At 33.6% G+C, this 14,448-nt stretch overlaps 1 protein-coding gene and 1 long non-coding RNA gene across 4 annotated transcripts in view; one reads left to right on the top strand and one right to left on the bottom strand.

Annotated features, from left to right (window-relative positions):
• Positions 1 to 14,448, top strand: part of LOC114106047 (uncharacterized) — a 79,456-nt gene that overhangs the window by 48,298 nt on the left and 16,710 nt on the right. The window lies entirely within an intron of this gene.
• The window catches only part of C1galt1 (core 1 synthase, glycoprotein-N-acetylgalactosamine 3-beta-galactosyltransferase 1), a 31,842-nt gene continuing 19,519 nt past the window's right edge, over positions 2,126 to 14,448 (bottom strand). Inside the window, exons 2-4 of one of the 2 annotated variants that reach the window (XM_027952810.3) lie at positions 11,062 to 11,298; positions 7,129 to 7,796; positions 2,126 to 3,441 (exon numbers count right to left, since the gene is read on the bottom strand). In XM_027952810.3, coding sequence (XP_027808611.1) covers positions 3,238 to 3,441; positions 7,129 to 7,796; positions 11,062 to 11,298 — 1,109 coding nt within the window. In that variant the 3' untranslated portion in view covers positions 2,126 to 3,237. The remainder of the gene's footprint in view (positions 3,442 to 7,128; positions 7,797 to 11,061; positions 11,299 to 14,448) is intronic. The other variant, XM_027952811.3, reaches the window with a different exon arrangement.

Raw genomic sequence — 14,448 nt, 5'->3', positions numbered from 1 at the left:
ATCCAAATGACAAAGATCTTAAGCTAAAATGGTGAATCACCATGAAATCCTGTTTTATGTGCTTTATCAAGAACTTAGAATTATTTTGCTTCTTAGATCATATAGGATAGTCAAAATCTTGAAAGTGATGGAATTTAAGTTGATGGTATGAATTAGCAGAAAAACGCTTTGCATTTTATTAAATAGCACTTTGCTACTTCTATTTAAAAAGTTTTAATAACAATTGTGGCTGGCTCAAACTTGCAATCCTCCTGCCTCAGCCTCCCCAGTTGCTGGGATTACAGGCATTCTCTGCCATGCCTGGCTAGTTGTGGATATTTCTTATGACACTAATGATGTATGTTTTAAATGAATTACTGTGTACTAATTAGCACTAATCCTTCCTGTCCAATGGGAAATTACTAAACTTGGGAGAATTGTAGATTTTACTGTAGGTCTCAATATTAGTCAATATGGAGAAGCTAAAGTGTATTGTCAAAATCAATGATCCACAGACTCTTTAAATTATCTTTAAAGTATTTTACCTTTAATATAGTGTGATCTTGGACTACACTCATTCAAAATATTCTGTGTCTAAACCTTTGAAAAAATTATTTATCCATGGAGTAGTAATCCTGAGTGTTTGAGACTATTTGCACCAGAATCATGTAGGTAGCTAGGCAGTGGTTCTCCTCCTAAGATCAGTAAGACTCGCCTACATGGTTTGTTTAAACAGAACTACTAGCCCCTGTCCTGGAATTTCTGATTTAGGAGGTCTGGGCTGGGGCCCAAGAGGGGCTGCATTTCCAACAAGTTCCCAAGTGATGCTGACTCTGCTTCTTGGAACTACACTTTGACAACCACCACTCTAGATTATCTGGTAAGAATGTAACTCCTACAGCCCGTGCTAAAAATCAGAGTTTCTGGGCTTAGGGTCTTGAGACCATTTAGACAAGCTCCCAGGCAAGAGCGTGAGATAAGAATCACTATGAGAATTTGGCTGGTCAATATGACTATTACTGGCCAATATATCAGAGGTCATACCATGTATATGAAAATGGGAATAATACTAAATGACTAACTTCAAGGCTAATACAAGTGAGAGAGCACATAGAATGAGTAAAAATCCAACCTCTGTTACTTACTAGCTTTGTGACAGTGAAAAAGTTAATTTTCTGAACCTCAGTTTCTTCATCTGTAATATAGGAATAACACCCAATATGTGAGGATTAACTCATGTACACAGAGTAAAGCACAGTACCTGGCACACAGTAGGCACTAGATAAATACTAGCTATTACTTATTATAAGATATATACAAAATATTTCCCTCAGTATCTGATTTGATCCCTTCCCTCATTTAATATTTATACTCTTTAAGATTACAGAACAATAAAACCTTATACTTATTGCTCCCTATTCTGAGCCAGACAGTGTTCTAAGAGCCTTACATATATTAACTTATTTAATCCTCAAAAAAAAATCCTGTGAGGTAGGTAGTATTATCATTCTTAATTCACAGATGAGGAAACTGAGGCACAGAGATATAAGTAAATTGTTCAAGATTACAAAAATAATGAAGTGATGGAACAAGGATTTAAAACCCAGGCAGTCTGACTGCAGAGCCCAGGATTCATTGCAGCATTCATTTCCTACAAGTGAATTTTAAGATTTTTGAATGTTCATACTAAGCCATTTACATTTCTAGTAAAGAAAGCAGATAAGTCCATGTCCACACCATGGTAAATAGTTGTTCAAAGAACAGAATGAATGGCCTTGAAATTTTGCCAGATGGAATGAACCATCATGAAATCAACAAGAACAAATGTATTGGATTAAAAAAGGTGTTTGTTTTCACTATGTGGACATGGTACTCCATAAATAGCCACTGAAATGAACATCCTCTCAAATATACCACCCAGAGAAGTCATGGTTTTGACATGTTTTGGCACAATAAATATATTAGCCAAGCAACAGTCAATGAAGGGACAACCATGTAAATTTAGCATAATAAGAAATGTAAATCGTATGCAACATTAATAATAATCTTAACTGTTTTTTGATGGCAGTCTTGAATGGGTATTCTGCTTTGTTAGAATTATTCACTGGCAAGACAATTATCCCAAAGTAATAAGTCAGCATCAAACTTAGAATTAAGTATTTGGTCTTTTAATTATATGACATTTTAGTTTGTTTAAGCACTCTGTATTTTCTAATGTTTTAAATTAACTGGTCAAAACCTGCATTCAAAATATTTTGCCAGTGTATTAGCCACCTCAGACTAAAAATGAATTTTAAAATGGCTTTAAACAAGTTATGAAAGGCACAAACAAGTTCTCATCTTAATAGGATGAGAATGAAAGGAATAATATTCATGTAGTTGGAGTTTTAAATAATCGATTGAAAATGTCAGCAATACCTGAGAATGGCACTGATACAAGAAAAGCATGCCCAAATAGCTTTAATACCCATAATTAACAATGGGTAAACCTGAAAAATATTTTAAATGCATGCTAACAGAATGATATTAATGCTTTGTAAATAAACATTAATAGTGGAGAACAGTATTTGAGAGTGGTTAAACATATTTGGTGTGGAGGGAATAGGGACCAGGTAAAAGATTAATTAGAACCAAGTATATAATATAGTCAAGGCCCATGATAACTTTGAAAATGTAATTTTATTAATGCACTTTAGGATAAGTGCCATTCTTATTCTACCTTTTTTGAATAAATATTGCTGATTATAAATAATCACAGCAGAATTTTCATTAGACAACTGTGTGGTGGGATTGTTTCATTTATATCACACAGCAAATGAGTATAAACAACACTGAGCAACAATATTTCCTTCTAAATTTTCTTTAAGGCAGATCTGTTTAGCATTGTGTATGTTACATGGTACAGTGCAGTTTTAGCAAATTTAACTGTTTCAGTTTTTCAGTGACAATATTACACACGGTCAGGAGCAGGCAACAAAATCTCTTCTAGTTCTTCTACCTTGCCACTGTCTTAAGAAAACACAAATTTTTCATATATATATGTATTTATATTTATATATTACTGTATCAAAACACATTTTAACAGACTTCACAGCTCATTTAAAGCTTAAGTTTACAGTCTTTCAGTTGAAAGATTTCTATACGGAATGTTCTCATAGAATGAATTTCTCAATGGGATTTCAGGGTTCTATGTCAGAAATGCAGAAGTTCTTCACTGCAATGCTGGACATTTTACCTCGGTTCATTCACATTTTTCTTTCAAGGGTTTCCTAATTTTACTTTTGTATCTTCATTTTTGTTTTCTTGATTTATTTCCTTTAATATATTCTCAGGTAAGGCAGGTTGATATCTATATAAATAACCATATGGACGAAGATGATAAACGAGGTATTCTAATTCATACATAGTTGTAGAATCAACATAGTGAAAAGAAATTGCCAGATCAGAACAGCAACCAGGACCCTAAAAGAGCAGCAGAAACAGATATTGTTAATCAACAGCACATATGACATTATAACACTCTTAGAGGGTATACACTAATTTAAAAGAATCCAAGCATTAAACTGGCAAGGTAAAACAGAAGCACCTAATTTTTAGACCTACAGGAAAAAACCAAAAGTACTTTGAGTTCCTAATGGTTTAATACCAAACATGAAATTACCAAAGTATTTCTAACTGATACAATATTCTTTCACACTCTTCAGTGTTTCAGCAGATAAAATTATTCAAACTTCCTCAAATGAAAAGCGCAGGTATACAAAGAATTAAGATTAGATTTGTTTTCAACTTTTGCTTTTACTTCATAATTTTCTTACTGTAGTTTTTCACTTGGCTGAGACTCAGATACCTCTGGAGCATTCAACAACTACAAAGCCTTGTCCATTATGGTCTGCAACCTAATACTTTGTCAACCCAAATAGTATAGTATGTGAGAAGAACTTTCAAGTCAGACCTCGATTTGAATACAAATTTGAGTATACGTACTTGATCCTGGGCAACTTATGAAATCTCCAAAAGTTTCAATTTTCTTATCTGCAAAAGGTGTTTATTAAAAGGAGATCTTTTTATAGAACCTTTTGTAACCTTTTCATAGAATCTTTTGAGGCTCTCAGGTAAGCTGGTCAAATTTAAACTTTATTCAATTACATAATTCTCATTAATTCTTAATAGGGTTGGTGAACAGGTTTAATTCCAGCACCAGTCTTTTTTTTTATTTTATTTTAACACAATATCAATATCAATCTAGGATAGGAATTAGTATCTGAAGAATTAAAAAAAAAAAAAAAAAAAAAAAAGACACGATCTGATGTTTCTGTCAGGGCAGCAAATTCCTAGAGAAGGTTCATGCTGATCTATTCAATTGAACATTTAATCTATTTTGCTCATTATCCCAGATGTGGAACACCTATAAAAACTTAAACATAGTGTATAATATATATTACAATTACATAGTAATATTAATATACCTATATAAGCTCTAGACTATGATTTCCACTTATTTTAACTCTTAAAAAGGAAGACAGGATATAAGGATATATTATGGTTATAAAATAATCACAATTATGTTGTCCTTTTGCTATTATAACGTATGTACCAATTATCAGATATACTTAGTAATACTAATACACATTTTGGTGTATTAGATGCTTTGTAAAGTTTTTAAATTTTAGAATGTTTTTTAATGGGAAAGGGGGCAGAAATAAGGAAGGTCAAGTAATCTTGAAATGGTCAGAATATGTTAAGAGATCTGTTTTTCCAAAGAAAAATGGATTATCAAAAAGCATATCGGGATACCTACTTTACAACTGTTGTAGCTAGAATAAGCAATAAAATGCTAGCATAAAATTATAATAGTCTCATTACATAGAAATGAATCTTAAAAATTCATTTATTAACATAGAATTTTACCTCAACAATGGAATATTTATTTTAACATACCCACCCTGATCCACTTCTTTTGGTACACATCCTATTAATCACCGAGGAGCTCCTTAACAGTACAATGGGAAAGACTTTTTTAAAAAAATAATGGTGGTTTGCAACACTACCTAAACTATTACCCGGTTAGTCAAGTTACTTAACTTTCCTGAGCTTCAGTTTTGTCACCTATTAAATACAACAACATTTTAAGGATTAGATGCCACGTCTGTATAATACTAAGAGAACAAAGGTGGTTGACAGCAGCAGCAGTAGTGATTTACCTTAAAATTTCCTTTTAAAGCTAGTTATGTTAAGCTTGGGCCAGATGCTTTAGGCCAGAGTTTCTTAACCTTGGCAATGTGTTTTGTACCAGATAATTCTTTGTTGGGGGATGGGACTGTTCTGTACATTGTGAACAGTTAAAAATCTAATGGATTTCTACTTACTAGGTTGGAATAGCAACTTCCCTTCTAGTTTTAATATATATTTTTAATATATCTTTTTTTAGTTGTAGATAGACACAATACCTTTGTTTATTTTTATGTGGTGTTGAGGATCAAACCCAGTGCCTCACATGTGTGAGACAAGCGCTCTACCGCTAAGCCACTACTCCAGCCCAACCTCCTAGTTATAACAACCAAAAGTTTCCAGACCTTATCAAACACCCACTGAGTATCAAAATCGCTCCTGGTTGAAAGCCATTATTCTAGATAATGATTTGAAAGCACTGGCTTGTGAAGAAAAGAGTGGTATCATGAAGTGAATTGTTAGTACGTAGGGCCAGACAGAAGAAGGCATAGAGAAGTAACAACAGAATCGAGTATAAAAGCTAGGTTTCATGATTCCTAGCACCTTCACTTGTTCAATGCAGCATATTTTACAACCGTGGAAAACTAGAATAACCAACATGAATATCCAATGGACAAATTGCTGTATGTTCATAGATTACTACACAACAGTTTAAATTAATTAAGCTAATACATGTATCTCAATGTGTGAATTGTGAAATTGGTAAAAATGCAGATGGTATAATTCTATTTATTTAAAAAAATATTTAGGGATACATAAGTATGTATGAAAAACAAAAACATGCATGGTAATGAGTAATATCAAATTCATGATATTGTTTGATTCTGTAGAAAGTAGAATGGGAACTAAGGAGGATATTAAATAAGCCTCAACTGTAACACTTTTTTTCTTTGAAAAGATCTGAAGCAAATATGGCAAAAGATTATATTCATCATCTAACTTTAATAAATACTAGTTATCGTTATTCTGAAATGTTTGTAAATTTAAAATATTTTACAATTTAGATAAAATTCTCAGGAATGTAAGCTAAGGTACAAATGAAGAAACTGAGGTTCAGATTTTAGCCAAATTCTGTCCATTCAATGTCATTTAACTCTTAAATAGGAGAGCAGAATTTGAACCTCAGTCTTTCTGAACCTCAGTCTTTTCATAAGTTGTTTCTGAGGAATAGAAGGATCTTTAACCAGGGGCTGGGGTTGTGGCTCAATGGTAGAGCACTCACCTAGCATGTGTGAGGTACTGGGTTCGATCCTCAGCACCACATTAAAAAATAAACAAAATAAAGGTAGTTAAAAAAAAAAAATGTTCTTTAACCAGATCATCTCAATCTACTCTCTAGAATCACTCAGGTTTTTCTTCAAAAGTTATATTGGGCCAGTTGTGAGAGTGCATGCCTGTAATCCCAGTGACCTGAGAGGCTGAGGCAAGAAGACTGAGGCCAGCGTGGGTAACTTATCGAGACTGTCTCAAAATTTGAAGAAAAAAAAAGCGGGGGGGGGGGGGGGGGGGGAATGTAGTTTTTAGTGATAGATACCTCCTAGGTTCAATTCTCAGTACTAATAAAAAATTACCCCTTAGGATTTCCTTAATCATCATCTAACAAAGAGTATATCATCCACTATAGGTCATTCTTCACTTTCTTAACTGGCTTTTTTTTACCCCTATTACTTACCACTACCTAAAAACATATCTTTACTAGTCTCCCTGTTCATTATGTATCTCTTCATCTAAAATGTATTTATAGATATTTGTTGAATGACTGTGGCTGATGCCCGTTCTCATCTGCTTTGTTAAACTGCCATAGGAAGAGTTCTAGTTGTTGGTACTAAAAAAATCTATACATATTAGCTAGTTTTTTTTTAAGTTAACAAAAGTCCATCAGTCTCAAATATTTATAAATATCAAAATTTCTAAACTTACCTCTACAGGAGGATAGTAGTTATAATTCCAGTACCAAAAGGTTTTGGGTAGATAACCTTTGATTAAGTGGTGTTCTGGTACAAAGGGATGAAAAGTTTCTTTTCCAGTGGTATCTCTGGAATCTCCAGCTTCTACGTTTATGATTTCCATGCATTTTCCCAGGGCTAAGTCTTCAATGGAGGAACTATGTGTACATTTCTCTGTTTTAAATGCATCAACAAATCTCTTCAAGGCTTCTTTGCTTAGTACGTATCCTGCTCCCCCACTCATGTAACCCTGCTTTACATAGGGCTTAAATCTTCTCCCAAAGTAAATAGGTTCTTTAGGGTCATAATTTGAAAGCAGCCATCTCAAATTGTCTAGTATGACATATGTATCATCATCTGCTTTCAGAAACCAATCAGCATCTTCTAAATAATGGTCATGAACATACTGAAAAGCTTTAATTGTTTTCCAGTAGAGTTGATCTCTGCCTTCTTTGGTTTTTAATCCCACAGTAGGAAAGTCTTTATTTTCTTCTGAACTCATAAACAACACTTTATTACAACGTTGAGCCCATGTAGCTTTGACATGTTTGGCCTTTTTCTCTAGATTCTGAGGGCCTGTCATAACCCAACAAAGAATTTTAACTTTCTGAAAGAGGTTTTCAGCGATGTCTGTGTTCTCATCTATTAAACAAACATTTTTAAAAGTTACACTTAGACTGATGCAAAATCCAAATTATGATGAAGTAAAACATTTCTTAAACAATTTCAAAAAACTATCAATCCGTTAGTAATTTAGATGAAAGAAAACAACCTACTGTGAACTACATTCTGATTTATTGGTTTTATGTCAGTTTCATCCAAGGAGTTCACTAGACTCACTAGGACCTTAATTCTTACTACTCAAACTGTAATTCACTGACCAAAAGTATCAGCATCACCTGGGGGGTTTCTTAGAAATGCAGAGTTTCAGCCTTCACATCAAACATACTGAATCAGACTCTGAATTTTAACAAGTTCTGGTGATTCAGATGAACATTAAATACTACCTTAAATAGTCTCTGCTTGGTACTTTATACTATAAAGAGGACTTCAGCTCTTTTTTAGCACAACGTTCATAGGAATTTCACACTGCTCTGAATGAGCTTCTCAAGGGCAGAAAAAACATGCTGCTGAAGTTGACAGTTCATTTTTGAAGGTCCACTGTTATCAACTGTCCACAGGAACCCTGAAGGTGGCCCTAAAACATCTCATGATTACACCTGTTTAACTTAGCAAAGGAGTTAATGTATGGCTGTGTTTACTTCTCATGGTTCTATACATACCTCATTCAAAAATGCAAATCCGCCATTCAAAAACAAAACAGAACAAGGGGTACAGGATTTCCAAGATTGTCTAGAGCAGTGTGTATTCAAGACAAGCACTTTACCAACTGAGCTATATCCCCAGCTTTAGAGCAGTGTTTTTTAAACTACTACAAAGAAATAAGGTGCTTCTTTAATCAAGGAAGGCTTGCTACCATAAAGGAAGGAGGAAAAAAAAAAAAAGGTATTCAACTAAGTAGAGAGCTTAAGTACTTAAACGAATTTATATCTGGGTGCAAGCTTCTTATTTGGTTGTTAGACCAGCACCACATTATAAGAAGCACTGGTTTAGTCTTGAGGAAGAGCCCAGTTATGATTCTAGACTAGCACTTCTCAAATGATTTGTGGTGAAGGACCAATTTTTATTTCTAATCATTACAGACTTTTTAAAAGAAAATTAAAAAATCATTAGAAAATGTGAACTAAAGAAATATAAAACATAAGCCCTAATTCTTTATTTTTAGATTCAGACAAAATACTTTGTCAGAATTATCATAAAAGTTTGTCTACTCCCAACTTCAACACTTATTTAGCTGCAGACCAGCATGAGTATACAAAATACACTTTTGAGTAGAAATGTTTTAGGGTGGTTATTCTAAAGAAGCATACTTTTAAAGTTGAGGTTAAACATTGTGTTATAAAACTTCAGTCCTGTGAAAAATTTACATTAAGGGTATAATTTGCTAGTTAACTGAGAGAACAGAAGAAATGTCTGGGTGGGGCATGAGCATGTATTCTCATGGTCCTCTGAAGATTAAGAATTCACAATCCAAAAGGATAAAAGCAGGAAAAAAAAATTCCACTATTTTTAGTAAAAAAGCATTCACTGCTCGCATACCCAAGAAACCCAATCTCTAAGCTATACAGACATCTCAAACACTGAATGGACACAGAAAATGGTATAGGTGGGAGTCATTGATCTGTCTTATTTAGGAAAAGACAGCTTTCTCCCCACTTTTAGACCTAGCAGATATTCTCATTCTTTTAATTATTCATTAAGTACTTTGTACCAGGCATGTACTAGCCTAGGAGATGAAGGTGAGTAAAACATACTTCCTGCCACATAAAAATTCAGTTTAACAGTGGAGATTGACATGTGAAGAAATAACTGCTACATACTAAGAGAATATATGTACAAAGGTTCCATGTGCTGAAGGAAAAGAAAGTAGTAGATGATAAATCCTATAGAGCAATGACATAAGGACTTGGGATAATATAGAAAATAGAACTTAAAATGAGTAGAACTCGTCAAAAGAAAGAACAAAAGATATGGGAAAGTTCAGCTAAGTGCAATTATGTGAATACAGCTAAAGGCTTGAATTAGGGAAAATGTACCATGGACTGAGGGGAAGAAATATCTAAAATTACATTAGAATTCAGTGACAAATGGAATTGATTGGTACATAAAGTAGGTACCATGAGTTCATAGTTTCTGTTTCAGGCAGATGGTAATATAGGAAAAACAAGTTTTAGGAGAGAAGAAAAAGAAAAGGAGTTAAATTTTTAGCATATCATGTAGTGTGTGGGCCATTGGGTGGAACAAAAGGTATCAAAAAATGCACCTGCAGTGAGGCATAATATAACCTACAGGTAGCAGGGAAGTCTGACTCAAATTAATGATCTGAGACAGATATGCTACAGAACAAGTACACAGTGACCAAACTGGTCTATAATAAGAACACAGAGGGCTAGTCAGAGCTCAATCATTGTTATATAAACATTCATGTAACATGACAATTTGTTCATTGTATGCATGGTTGATAAAACAACTGGGCTATCATACCTCCACCTTTGATACCTGCATGAAAGGAAGGGAAGAATTAATTTACTAGTGGAAAGAAAGAAACAACTCAAAGTGTCTGGAAGTGGGCTGAAGGTAAACACTATAAGGAACAGGTGGAAATTAAAATCATGAAAGTTGACGATATTTCACATACAAAGGAAATACTGAAGATAGAAATGTGCAGAAAAACAACATTAAGTGGAACATGGAAGACTCAACTGAAAATATCTGGTTAAAGAGACCAAGAGAAAAATGAAGTCATTATAACACATCCTTTGTACTTTTACTTCCCTGTTTTTTTTCTCAAAAGGATAGAAGATCACTTATATAAACTTCAATTTTCAATTTGTATCAGTAGTTAATATGTAAATATTATTCTATATTTACATTAAACATATGTAACACTTCATACTTATAATATAAATATTTATAATATTATAAGATATAACCTTGAGTTTTGCTAGAAAAACAAGACTCAGCATAAACCGCGAGCAAAACAAAAGAACAGCAAAACCCACATATACAGATGAACCATGATAACAAAATTGAGCCTAAAGAAAAACTTTCTAAAACTTGGTCCTTTTTCCAAATCATGGTTTCTGAACCATTTTTACTGAAAAATAAACTTAAAATAACTTATTTCCTAAATAAATATGGGCTTTAGCAATTCCTTCTCATTAGGCAAATAAAATTTTGTTTTAATACCTGGAATAATCCATAGTGATATAACAAAATTCATATAGATAAATTTCCCAACACTCAATGCTTAGACTAATATACTCCTTAATAACATAAACCATACCTTTATGTTGGCTAGAATCTGCATTGAAGTTCATTTGTCCTTGCAGATGATTCTGTCCATTATCATCAGAATGCCTAGCATGAGGATCATTATGAAGAATATTGGGCTGTGTGTCACCCTGTTCTCCCAACAAAATACTAAATAGCTGAGAGCATAAAAAAAAACCTATTACTGATCCACAGAGGAAAATTAAAAAATTCAACCAAGATTTAGAGGCCATTTCCCGAAAGTGTATTTCTGGAGGGGGAAAAAAAAAAAAAGGTGTTATAAAAGTATAAAGCAATATACATAAGAATAAAAAGTCTGATGTTTACAGCAATCATGGAAAGTTAATTCCTTTCATACAGAAAAATACTCTAACAGTATTTAACTTATCTCTGACTTTACCACCTTATTTGCTGCTATAACAGCATATTATAGACAATTAAATAAAACACATGGGTAATAAGTTGAATAACCATTGTTGGCTTGGATGATTGTCAGTATTTGCATGCAGAATTTCCCATTCTTCCCACCAGGATCCTTCATGAACCCAAGACTGCTTGCCATGATCTTTTACTTCTTTAGTTGTCAATAACTCAATAGTACTTAAAATCTACCTTTCTTTTATAGCAATCACAAGCTACTCTATTCTCCAACTCAGGGGTTAACAAACTTTTTCTGTAAAGGACTAGAAATTAAACTTTAGGCTTCCAGGGTCACATATTGTCTACAGCATCTCATTCTTTCTAAACAACTCTTTAAAAATGTAAAAGTAGCCAGGCATGGTGAATGCCTAGAGGCTGAGGCAGGAGGATCGCCAATTCAAAGCCAGTCTCAGCAACTCAGCAAGGCCCTAAGTAACTCAAAGAGACTCTGTCTCTAAATAAAATACAAAATAGGGCTAGGGATGTGGCTCAGTGGTCAAGTGCCCCTGAGTTCAATCCCTGCCCCCCATACCAAAATGTCAAAGTAATTTAGTCTGTGAAGGGGCTAGCCTCATATCTGCTTTTGTAAAGAAAGTTTTATGTGAACATATCCATACCCATTAATTTGTGTGCTGGTTCTGATAGCTGTAACTTGGAGTAAGAGTACAAAAGCAGAGTAGTTCTAAAAAGATAGTATGGCCCACAAAGCCTTACCTGACTCTTTATGAAAAAAGTTTGCTGGCTCCAGCTCTAATTAATACCCCAACTTCATGATATTGGAGTAACTACACCATGCTCTTACCATCTCTCTCTGCTATCCCACTGGACTGCAAGATCCTGGATCATATCTATCTATTACAAGATTAACTAGGATGCTTGGAACACAGTTGCTGCTCAAAAAATACCTAATGAACTCTCCCACAAAATATATGGCCCCTTTAAGCATTCATACATTATGAAATTATAAATTCCTCTAAATTGCTATTAGAATGGTCCTAGATGTATAGTTTCTAATTCTCCAAGATAATTTAAACAGTAAGTTTGCTAAGCATTTACCATATGCCAGGTACTGTCCATACATAATTTCGTTTTCATTCTCACTATGCCTATTTCACAGATGAGGTAACAGAACTTTTTAAAAGTTAAATAACTAATATATGTTGGCACAATCAAGAAGAGCCACAATTTAAACCCAGATCTGACTGCTTAAGAAAAGTCAGTGCTCTTTCCATTACATTTCTCAAAGTCTACACCCAATCACCACTCACGCCGAAGGACAAAGGACATATACAATAAAGACCAAAGTTTGGGAGATAAGCCTCCCAATCAAAATTACCTTTAAATATGAAACCAAGATGTACAAACTAAGATTATCAATATAACGACAAATATCAAACAATTTCACATGGTTATATCTCAAGAATATATATTATTATATATAATTATTAAATATATATTTTATATATATTATATTTCCAGAGTGGCTTTCAGACCAAACATCAAAGCACAATCAGAAAAATCTACTCAAAATATATAAGTTTGAAGACACTTAAGATATCAATGCAGTGAGAATTTGTGGTCCAAGATCTGTAAGAAAGGAGAAGTCAAGAGAGGTTAACCAGATATTTGGCACAGTTCTACTCTTCAAGACAATTATAACTGTCCCTCAGTATCTACAGACTTTGATTCCAGAACTCCCTGGAGACACACACACAAAAAAAATCCACAGATGCTTAAGTTCCTTATTTAAAATGGCAAAGTATTTGCAAATAACCTATATAAATTCTGTCACATACTTTAACTCTAGATTATTTGTAATACCTAATACAATATAAGTGCTCTATAAATAACTGTTATACTGCAGAAATTGTTATTAGGGAATTTAGGGGAAAATGACAAGAAGAAAGCCTATATATGCTCAATACATATGCTATATTTTTCTCCTAAGAATTTTTAATACACAGGTGGTTGAATCCATGGATGTGGAACCTGTAGATTTGGAGGGTTGTCTGTACTGATTCTGAAAGAGAAAATAGCTTCATTTTCTCTCTACTAAGAAAAATCAAAGCTCAAAGTCTATCTTCTAGGAGGTCCTGGAAAACAATGCTTGATGTTATATATAATTTGATTTAATTTTAAAATGTTTTGTGATGCCATACTCTTACTCTTCTGCCCTCTCAGCATACGCTGGCTTCTCCTTGCTACTTTTACCTCACCCTCTTCCAATTTCAAGGACACCTGCCTTAATGACTAAGTATCTGTAAGCTACTTTTCTTTCCTGATCCTAGGATATCTCGGATAAGTAGAATGTACCCTCAAAGCCCACTCAGATTTCTAGCAAAATCATGTGTACCTCTTCAGATTTTTAACAAATCTGAAACAGTACTGCAGCAGAACAGACTAGAAGATGAGATTGCTTAACCATGCTGCAATTATGGGGGCTTCGAATTTCAACTGAATTGGGTGGAGAGAAGTTATTTATGCCAAATGCTTTCCAAATCTGATGCATCAGCAGAATCACTTGAACATTTTAAAAAATACAGATTTCTAGGCTTAGCATTTGAGATTTTAAATGCAAAAAAGTGCTAACACAACTAAAATTTGTTTTTAAAGAGAGCTCTGTTATTTATTGTAAAGAAAAAATTTCAATAAATAGAGAAATGCATGAAAGAAGAAATCACCCAAATCTTATCACCCAGAAAAAACTATTAGCATTTGGTGAATATCATTACAGATCTTTCCTTCTGTGAATAACAGGGTCATAGAAGAGGTAACTATAAATTTATGTGCTGTACTAAGAGCTTTACATGGATAAAGCAGGTAATATTATTCCCATTTTACAGATGTAACTCAGAGATTAGAAACATTCCACAGACACACTATGAGTCAAGAATTCCAAGTCTTAACCACATTTAAGTTATAATTTACAGAACTGGAAATAGTCATGTTATTTTAAGATTTAACATATAAATTAGAGCTA

This window comes from Marmota flaviventris, chromosome 1, assembly GCF_047511675.1.
Source record: "Marmota flaviventris isolate mMarFla1 chromosome 1, mMarFla1.hap1, whole genome shotgun sequence".
Lineage (NCBI taxonomy): Eukaryota > Metazoa > Chordata > Mammalia > Rodentia > Sciuridae > Marmota > Marmota flaviventris.
This window is presented reverse-complemented; position numbering and strand designations above follow the sequence as displayed.